General features: G+C 47.9%; 1 protein-coding gene across 4 annotated transcripts in view; it reads left to right on the top strand.

Moving 5' to 3' along the window:
- tpd52 (tumor protein D52) overlaps window positions 1–9427 on the top strand; it is a 22615-nt gene extending 13188 nt beyond the window's left edge. Inside the window, exons 2-7 of one of the 4 annotated variants that reach the window (XM_083684588.1) lie at window positions 1908–2035; window positions 2560–2708; window positions 3372–3473; window positions 4028–4054; window positions 7206–7254; window positions 7419–9427. In XM_083684588.1, the coding sequence (XP_083540714.1) occupies window positions 1908–2035; window positions 2560–2708; window positions 3372–3473; window positions 4028–4054; window positions 7206–7254; window positions 7419–7580 (617 nt within the window). In that variant the 3' untranslated portion in view covers window positions 7581–9427. Of the gene's footprint in view, window positions 1–1907; window positions 2036–2559; window positions 2709–3371; window positions 3474–4027; window positions 4055–7205; window positions 7271–7418 lie in introns of all 4 variants that reach the window. The other 3 variants (XM_083684590.1, XM_083684589.1, XM_083684591.1) reach the window with 3 other exon arrangements.
- The last annotated feature ends 737 nt before the right edge of the window (window positions 9428–10164 follow it).

Here is a 10164-nt window from a genome sequence, read left to right as displayed (position 1 = left end):
CAGGGTGTTGGAATGGAGGGGGAGTAGAGGGGACGGAGGAGAGGAGATGGGGTAGTCAGTCGGGCGTGAAGGAGGAGGTTGACTCCGACCTCTTATCTTCTGCCTATTTTAGGTAAACAGACAACCAACTACTGTATTCTCCGCACCAGGGGGAGGCTGGTGGAGGTAGAACATTGGAGGACAGGGCTCATTGTTAATGCATGGGGCGGAATGAGGAATAGTGTCAAACACAACATGTTTCCTCATTTCCTCATTCCTCATTTCGTCCCATGCATTAACAATGACCCCCATCCTCCGATGTTCTACCTCCACCAGCCTCCACTGCGAGTCTACACCTAGTGGACAAGTCCGGTACTGTAAAAGTGTGTGTCCTGTAGACTGCTTGCAGCCTAACGGTTTGATCCTAGTTCAAGCCAACAGTTCCATCCCTCTGGCAATACACACAGACCAAATTGCCTATAACCGACATGATGTCTATTAGGCCCGTTGCCCATAGATACAAATGTAAACATGTTCTGGATGTCATTAGCAACCGTAACCACAACAACAACAACAACAACAACAGCAGCAGCTCATTCGATCCTAATCCATTCCAGAAGTAGAAAGAGGTCCTCATCCATTCGGTTGGTCATCTCTGATAGATCACGTTATTTTTTCTCTTTTTTGTTATAATTTTTTATCCTGAGCGTTCTCCTCTCTCCGTGAGATGCACACACGGTACACTGAGCCAAACCAGATTGGACCTATTAGGAGGAGGGTAGACGTTGGAAAAGTATGTGAGTGTCATGTGTTGTTGTTGTTGTTGTTGACAGTCTGCTACAGTACATACAGTACGCTGCCATACTGCTGGGTGGAGCTCTCTCTTCTGTCTCCTCCTCCAGCCTCCTCACCGCAGTAGTGAATGACATCCCCCCCTCCCCCCTCCCCCCTCCCCTGTGTCTCTTTGATTGACAGCTCGGAGCTGGCCTCTGTTCTCTCTCTCTCTCTTCTGTCACAGCTCAGAGTGCCGGGGCGAGCGAGTGTCTTTTTCTGAGGCCGATGCTTCTTCTCTCTTTCTTTTCTTCTTTTCCTTTTTTTTATTTATTTTTTATTTATTTATTTTCCAGCCTTTAACGGTTCATGACATCACCCCCCGTCTCGTTTTGATTGACCGCTCGGAGCTCGGCTTTACCCTCCTCCGTTTTCTCTCTCTCTCTCTCTCTCCCTCTCCCTCTCCCTCTCTCTCTCTCTCTCTCTCTCTCTCTCTCTCTCTCCCTCTCCCTCTCTCTCTCTCTCTCTCTCGTCTGTTGTCAGAGCTCAGAGTGACTTCATCTAGAAGCACCAGATGTTATTGATGTGTTATTTCCTGCAGCGTATGTCCGTCACTGACGAGACTGCTCAAGGCTGGGACTTCAAAGTCCTTGGACACCAATACACGTGTGTGTGTGTGTGTGTGTGTGCGCCTGTCTGTGTGTGTGTGTGTCTGTGTGTGTGTCTGTGTGTGTGTGTGCGCCTGTCTGTGTGTGTGAGTGTGTATGTGCGCCTGTCTGTGTGTGTGTGTGTGTGTGTGTGTGTGTGTGTCTGTGTGTGTGTGTGTGTGTGTGTGTGTGTGTGTGTGTGTGTGTGTGTGTGCGCGCCTGCCTGTCTGTCTGTGTGTGTGTGTGTGTGTGTGTGTGTCTTATCATCAAAGTCCCATGTCTTCCCCATGTTGGCCCTCTCTCCCATCCTCTCTTCCCGCCGCTCAAGGAGAGAAGGAGCAACTCAAGCTGACAGCTCCAGGACCAGCGGCACAATCCCTCCTCCTGTATCCAGTTCTGTCTTACAGCGTTGGGAAACTCTTTGCTTTGTGTGAGGATGCCTTTCATACTCTCTCTCTCTCTCTCCCCACCCTCCCACCCTCCCCCCTCCCCCCCTTCCCCCTCCCCCAGGTGCCCCCCTGAGGCCAGACTCACTACCAGAGGTCGGCGAGGATGCGGTGACCACGGTGGGCCCGTCCACGCCCGTCCCCTCCCTGACGGAGGAGGAGCAGGAGGAGCTCCGGGAGCAGCTGGCCAAGGTCAGCAGCCCAGGGAAGGACTCTGGTGTCTGGGTCGCTCTGCGCCTCGCAGACACTGGGGCTCCGCTTCGCTATTCATCTGTGTGCTGTAGTGTAATTACGGATGTGTAGTATTTGAAGTATCTTATTCGTTGTGTTGTTTCTCTAGGCTGTACTGGCCCCAGTAGAGAGAATGATGTAAGATCGAGCCAGAAGGCAGTTTCAGTGTTTTTTTTATTTATTTTTATTTTATTTTATTTTGGTAGAAAACTAAAGACTAAAGTCTTTTGCACAAAGCCAGTATGTGAGCTCACGGTTGGGGGGGATGGAAGTAGCTTATGATTATGATGACTGCTATTGTCGGCTCTGTGAGAACCTCACACTGTGTGTGTGTGTGTGTGTGTGTGTGTGTGTGTGTGTGTGTGTGTGTGTGTGTGTGTGTGTGTGTGTGTGTGTGTGTGTGTGTGTGTGTGTGTGTGTGTGTGTGTGTGTGTGTGTGTGTGTGTGTGTGTGTGCGTGCGTGTGTGTGTGTGTGCGTGCTGTAGGTGGAGGATGAGATCCTGACCCTGTCCCAGGTCCTGGCTGCCAAGGAGAAGCAGGTGGCCGATATGAAGAGGAAGCTGGGCATCACCCCCCTCAACGAGTTCAGACAGAACCTCACCAAGAGCTGGCAGGAGGTCACCACCTCTACAGCGTACGTACCTGTCTGTCTGTCTTTCTGTCTGTCTGTCTGCCTGCCCGTCTGTCTCTCTGCCCATCTGTCTGTCTCTCTGCCCGTCTGTCTGTCTGCCTGTCCACCTGCCTGTCTGTCTGTCTGTCGGTCGGTCTGTCGGCCTGTCTGCCCACTTGTTTGCCTGTCTGTCTGTCAGCCAACCTGTCTGTCTGTTGCCTGCTGTTCTATCACAATTCACCTGCACACCTATCTGTTTGCTATACAGTCGACAGACAGATGGGCAGACAGACAGATGGGCAGACAGACAGACAGGCAGACAGACAGGCAGACAGACAGACGGACAGACAGAGTCAGCTAGATTGTGAGGGACAAAGGGGACATGTTTTTCTAGCCTCCTCTCACTCTCCTCCCCTACCCTGTTTCTCTGACAGGACAGTAGCTCTCTACGTCCCCTCTCTGTTCTCTCTCACGTCTGCTCCCACGAACTCCTCTCATACAGGGGGAGGCTGGTGGAGGTAGAAATCGGAGGACGGGGCTCATTGTCATGCATGGAACGGAATGAGTGTTGGATACCATCAAAGCCCAGCTGAATTCGCAATGAGACTAGAATTGACCCCCAACCCTGTCTCACCCTCCCCTCCCCTCTCCTCTCCTCTCCCTCCCTCCCTCTCTCTCTCCCCCCAGGTATAAGAAGACTTCGGAGACCCTAAGCCAGGCGGGCCAGAAGGCCACAGCAGCCTTCTCCACCGTAGGCTCAGCCATCAGCAGGAAGCTGGAGGACGTCAGGTGAGGAACAGAGAGAGAAAGAGAGAGGCTGCGTCTCAATCATCTAGACTAGCTCCCTCTCCTCGTCTCCCTGATTTCATCTGTATTGACAGGGGACAAGGGAATCAGTGGAAGAAAGTGACATACAAGTCTAAATCAGTAGAGAAGAAAGACTCTGAATAAGTGTCGGCCATTTTGTTTTTGACCCGTCCCGGCCCTTGAGTGTCGGTGCAGGTGAATGAGAGGAGATACAGTGAGGAAAACGACTTTAGACTATTGAGATGCAGCCGTGGTTCTGTTATACCCCCAATGAGAAGCCCCTACTCCCCCACCACCACCCCCCCCCCACACACACACACACACACACACACACTATCCAACCAGTCTCAGCCTGTACCCCCTAGACGTGTCATAACACCCTGTATGGCTAACTAATAACAACCAATGATACTAATATTCATAGTATTCCCGACCGTTTCATTGTCTGTTTGTGTGTGACTTACCTGTTGGTTCATGTAACCCCCCCCCCCCCCCCCCTCCCTCCCTCCCTCCCTCCCTCCCCTTGGCCTTTGCAGACTGCAGTCTATTTCCAATTCCTTAGGGTAAGACTGCTCGCGCCATGCTAGTCCAACGCTAGCCCCCCCCCCCCACCATCACATCTGTACCCGTTTCTCTGCTTGGACCATCAGTGTGTTTTACAGTTCATCTGGGGAGTGTTTAACCCATCGGCTGCTCTTTGTGTGTGTGTGTGTGTGTGTGTGTGTGTGTGTGTGTGTGTGTGTGTGTGTGTGTGTGTGTGTGTGTGTGTGTGTGTGTGTGTGTGTGTGTGTGTGTGTGTGTGTGTGTGTGTGACTATCCTCTCTCCTACCTACCGACCGACCAAGGGGAGGCTGGTGGAGGTAGACATCGGAGGACGGGCTCATTCTAATGGGGAATGGTATCAAACATGCACACATGCATTACAATGAGCCCTCCTCTGACTTCTACCTCCACCACCCTCCCCTGGAACCTACCTCTCTCTCTCTCTCTCTCTCTCTCTCTCACTGAGGAGTGCATGAGATCTGTTGCTCTTGGGTGGAACGTCTTTAGGAGTGCTGCAAGGATTCATTCAAATGCGTATTGGATTCAAGCTTCCAATCGTGTTGGGTTATTTCCTACTTGTGTGTGTCCAGTGTATGTATGAATGAGTGCTTGCAGCAGGTGACAGCATGGTTGTGTGTGTGTGTGTGTGTACTGAGGTCAAGACCAAGGAAACTGATGCATGTTTTCACCTACACATATTCTTACCATCATCCAGGCCCATTTCACTGAGCATACAGGTCGCGGCTGAGAACTTGTGTGTGTGTGTGTGTGTGTGTGTGTGTGTGTGTGTGGTCGTGCGTGTTAACCACCATCAAATCAAAGTTTGTTGAGTATAAACACAGGATACAGGATGTAAACGGTGCAATAAAATGCTGACTCACCAGCTACCTCTCAACAGTGCAGTAAAATAACAAGCAAAAAAATGAATTAAACAATAATAACAATTACACCATTGGCAATATAAGAAGTGAAAAGGTAGGATAAGAGTACAAGTCAGTAACAACACAACAATACATTTGTGAATATACAGTTGTCAGTATATACAATGCTCTGCGTAAGTCATGGGACAGTGAAACATTTTTCCTTCTTTTGGCTCTACACTCCAAAAGTTTGGATTTGAAATCAACCAATTACTGTGAGGCGAAAGTAGAGATCCTCAGCTTTTATTTGACGGTATTTGTGTGAATATTGATTTCACCATTCAGAAATGACAACACTTTTTATGCATAGTCCCCCCTATATTTCAGGATATCTGAATGATCATATAAGCTGTCAACACCTAATATCACATTGCTGTGTATATTTACAACAGCCAATTCTATAACCCATCTGAGAAAAACCCCATTTGATCCCAGTCTAATCCCAGTCTCTCTCATTGCAGCCCAGTATAGGCCAACTGTCTAACCCAGTACAGCCCAGTTGATCCTTGTCTTAGTATCTTGATCCCCCTCCTCCTCCCCTCCTCTGATCCTCTGAGCCTCTGAACCAGTGTAGATATTCATGGTCAGGGACTTCATTTACCAGACTGGAGGAGATGAGCATGTTGGTGGAGTTCTGTTCTGTCACACACACACGGATGCGTTTCCTCTAAATCACCGGATTAGACCCTCATCTATGGAGTTTAATATTTAATCAATTCAATTGGGATAACTAGGATTTAAGATATTATACACACCATGTGGGATGCATGATTGAATGAATGTAGGCGGGCGTGTGTGTGTGTGTGTGTGTGTGTGTGTGTGTGTGTGTGTGTGTGTGTGTGTGTGTGTGTGGGTGTGTGTGTGGGTGTCTGGGTGTGTGTGTGTGTGTGTGTGTGTGTGTGTGTGTGTGTGTGGGTGTGTGTGTGGGTGTCTGGGTGTGTGTGTGTGTGTGTGTGTGTGTGTGTGTGTGTGTGTGTGTGTGTGTGTGTGTGTGTGTGTGTGTGTGTGTGTGTGTGTCTCTCCCTCACTAACACTATCTGCACTAGCAGTCTTTGCTAACCCCTCTCTCCTTTCCTTTCATGCTGTCGGATAGCATACGCTCCATACAGCATTCTGCTAGTATGCCTGTAATGAGGTAAGGTACACACACACACACACAAATAAACACACACAGAAACACACACACAAATAAACACACACACACACAAATAAACACACACACACACACACAAACACACACACACGCACACAAATAAACTCCCACACACACACAAATAAACACACACACACACACCGCGATGCTGGAATCCCCTGCTCCCTCTAGTACACAGAAAAAACAATGTTTTTGCAGCATTGCAGATCTGAGGAAAGCTGGCTCCAGTTCAGGGTTGTTGCGTTGTGACAGGGTCTGTAGAGACGCAGCTGAGGTGTAGTTTCAGGTGGATGTGAGATCGCCAACACCTTCTCTATTCCAGGGGAGGCTGGGGGAGGTAGAAATCGGAGGACGGGGCTCATTGTAATGCTCTATTCATTTGGCAGTGAGGTTCTTGGCCTTAAACATCGACATGGTTGTTTCCTGGTCCTTGTGCAAGTATCCGTGCTGTCGTCATATAACCCCCCTGTGGACATTCTCCGTCCATATGATCTGACTGGGAATCCAATGAAACAATAGCACAGGATCGATTGGAATGCGGCCACCTTGGAATTCTCCATTGTGGAGCTCTCATGGAGCAGAGCATCAGATATCGTTCCCTCTGGATCGATGATGAATGTCTGCGTCCCGTTCTCATTGTGTGCGATTGGCTCGTGCCTTCCGGTTTCCCAGAGTTCCCTCTGTTAATCCATAGGTCAGATGAAGGAGTTTTGCATTCCAGTTCTCCTTCTCCCTTTTCCCTGAAGTGTGCTATTATGCGCTCCATCACATGCGTTTAAAGGAGTACAGTAGGATTGAGGGTCAACGTGGGCTTCAACCAGGGGAGGCTGGCGGAGGTAGAAATGGGAGGACGGGCTCATTGTAATGCACAGTTCTTACTCCAATCCATCTCCTTTAAATCCAAAATGGTGGAGGGCATAAGTGCATACTTCAGAGAAAGGCCTTCAGAGAAATTGGGCTTTAGGGAAGGTTTAAAGTCTTGGGTAAGCATGTTAAGACAATAGTCATTGTAAAGAGTGCTCTACAAATAATTGATGAGTTGATTGATTTGATTGATTGATTCGTTGGATATTGCTGACGCTTCGTTTCCTTCCACAGGAACACCCCGACCTTCAAGACGTTTGAGGAGAAAGTGGAGACTTTAAAGGTAAAGGAGGATAATTGTGAGTAAGAACCAACAAAGATCCCAGAAATATGCTCCTGATATGCCTACCAGCCAGTTGTACTGAATGTAATAATCACATGTCAATACATGTTGAGGATCTCAAAGTATTTTTTGTTTGAATACAAGTATGTTACCCACCCCCCCAGACCAAGATCAGTCCGACGGGTTCTCAGGGTGACTTCGCAGAAGTGCTGAACTCGACGGCGACCTCTGACCCCGTGGAGACACAGCCACAGGCCACGCCCATCCAGGAAGTACAGCCCCCCCACTTAGACGAGCCTTACCCATCCCTGACCTCTCAAACCTGATGACCCCCCCCCCCCAAGCTTGCCTGACACACGGGAACCTCCCCCCTCCCTCCTCCTCCTCCCCCCTCCCTCTCCCCCCTCCTCCCTCTCCCGCAGCGCAACACAAAAAACCAACAAAGAAGAATTTCTGCTCCTGCCCCAATGTTTTGTTGTTGTTATTTTCATTAAACGATGAAAATCATGTCAGTCATGACCAATTTTCACTTGTATATTTTCTACATAGAATGTCAGCTGTGTAGGAATCGGGCATAACCAGAAGAGAAGTTATTACACGTCGAGAAGAACGTGTTATAGATTGGTTTATAAAGCTTTAAAAATATACCAAGCCAATTGGTTCACTCTGGCCCTTATCCCTGCATGTCTTTGATGACGTTGTAATAAGCACTTGTTATTTTGGGTCATGTGGGGGTATTCCTGTTCGGTTAGGGAAAGCTATATAACTATAGGACTTAGATAACGCATGGTAGTCTAATACACTGGAGCTTCTGTCTTATTAACTTCCCGATCGTTCACAATTGCTTGGGGAGACGCGTTCAGTGCTCATCTTAACATAATGGAATTCCCCAGTGTCCTTAGCTCCGGGTTGGACGGGGTAGATGGAGCTGAACACACTTCACGCCCGATCGGTTTAAGTCACACACTCAGTCAGCTTCTGATCCCATAGCCCCCCCCCCCCCCCCCCCCCCCCCCCACACACACACATACACACACACACACATACACACACACACACACACAGTGGTTTATCCCAGTTATGACCTCAGATCTGCGGATTCATTAGTGATCTATCACCAGGCTCCAGATCAGTGTTAGTCACGGTGATGGCAGACAGATGTATCATTATGGTCTGGCCCTGACCCGGGGTCAGTGTAATCTACATCCTTCATCCACGGCACACGGCTCGCTGCCAGAGTCAATATTGGAGGTCTTGACTGGCCGGTGTTCCCACCCTGCTTGTTATACTGAAACACCACAGCAGGAAGTACACATTGGCTGACTGGGTGGTGTGTGTTCTGTTCTGTTGTAGAATATGTTGAAGGATATTGTAATATACAACTTGTTTTTTTTTTCTTTTGTTTTTTTTCCCTCTTCTGGCAAAGTGATACTTCATTGTTTACCTAATTGTTTACCTAACTGTGCAATTGTCCTGAATTTGATTAGAAAATAGAAGAATAACTGTCAATTATTTCTTCCTTTGTTTTTATTATTCTCCCCCCCCCCCTTGCCCCAAAGTATATGTTGTATGATAATCAATTATAGTATCTTTATAGTATAATTATAGTGTCTCTTCTGATTAAAAAAAACTACCAAAACCCCTGAGGTTTCATAATCGGGTGCACATGATATGCTATGTGACTTGATGCTAACAGCTCCTGACACTTGACTCCAGTGACTGTTTGGTCTTCTTCTCTGCCCTTCTCTACAAAGTGTGTACTCGTTCACTCCCCCTTATGGATTTAAAAGGAACTCCCTCCTGTCCAGCTCACATACTTAAACCAATCATATGCTCTTACATCTGAGTGTGTGTGTGTGTGTGTGTGTGTGGGGGGGGGGGTTATGAGATAAGGGTTGAGAACGCGAATGCTGTCTTGGTGTATGCTGTGCAGTATGATCTCCCTGAATAAATAAATAAATAAAGATTGAATGAAATTAAATATGCCTGCCTGCCATGGGGGAGTCTTCTAGTACCAGTCTCGGTAGAGTGATTTTAACGACAGAGAAACATTCTTTGAGAAAGTGCAAACTGCTATAACGACGATTACCCTTCGCTAGGCTACTGTGTAACAAATGCCTTTGTCCACCATTCAGAGTGATTTCAAGACCAATAAAACGTTTACCAGACAGATCTCCTGTCCTCTTTCTGCCCGTCCGTCCGTCAGCCCAGAGGGGGCTTCTGCGACAGTAGGTTGTTTTTATGTCATAACCTAATTTACAGACGACCCTCAGGAACGGGGGTTTTTCCACTTCTTTTATTTTGTAGCGTAAAGTTAAGACAGAGAAATTAAGACTGTTCAAAAAACGTTAAGTTTTAGTCCAAATGACACGGGTCTTCGGCCTGTAATTGGAACGCTGATGTCTCGTATTTACGGGGCCAGTGAGAGAGAGCACAGAGACAAGGCTGTGTTCTGAAACATTCTTGAACCTTCTTGTTAGGTAACCTAATTTGGTGTTCATGCTCTGGTATTTCACATTTAGGAGGAATGTGTGGAAAATAAATTTTTCATCCTTTGGATTTTTTTTTTTCTGTAGCAAAGCAAGAGGAATCCTACACCCACTGATGTATTACCCTAACATGTTCAGATGAGAAGAGATGATCAGTAGAACATGGTATTAGTTCCTCTAGTCATGGTGTCCCTGTCCGTGTATCTCACTTGTCAGACTCTGGGTTTATGTCTAAGGCCACTATTTGACCCCTGATGCTGTTGTTGTCCCTGATCAGACCTGGTTGAGGTGAGGCCAGGTTCTCTGAGAGCTACAGAGACTCCCAGGAGGTCATGGGAGTCTGTTAGAGGCAGTATACACACAACAGGGCCCACCATAACCACACTGTACTGGCTCAGATATCTTTCTTTCACACAGTCCT

This window comes from Argentina silus, assembly GCF_951799395.1.
Source record: "Argentina silus genome assembly, chromosome: 14".
Classification (NCBI taxonomy): domain Eukaryota; kingdom Metazoa; phylum Chordata; class Actinopteri; order Argentiniformes; family Argentinidae; genus Argentina; species Argentina silus.
This window is presented reverse-complemented; position numbering and strand designations above follow the sequence as displayed.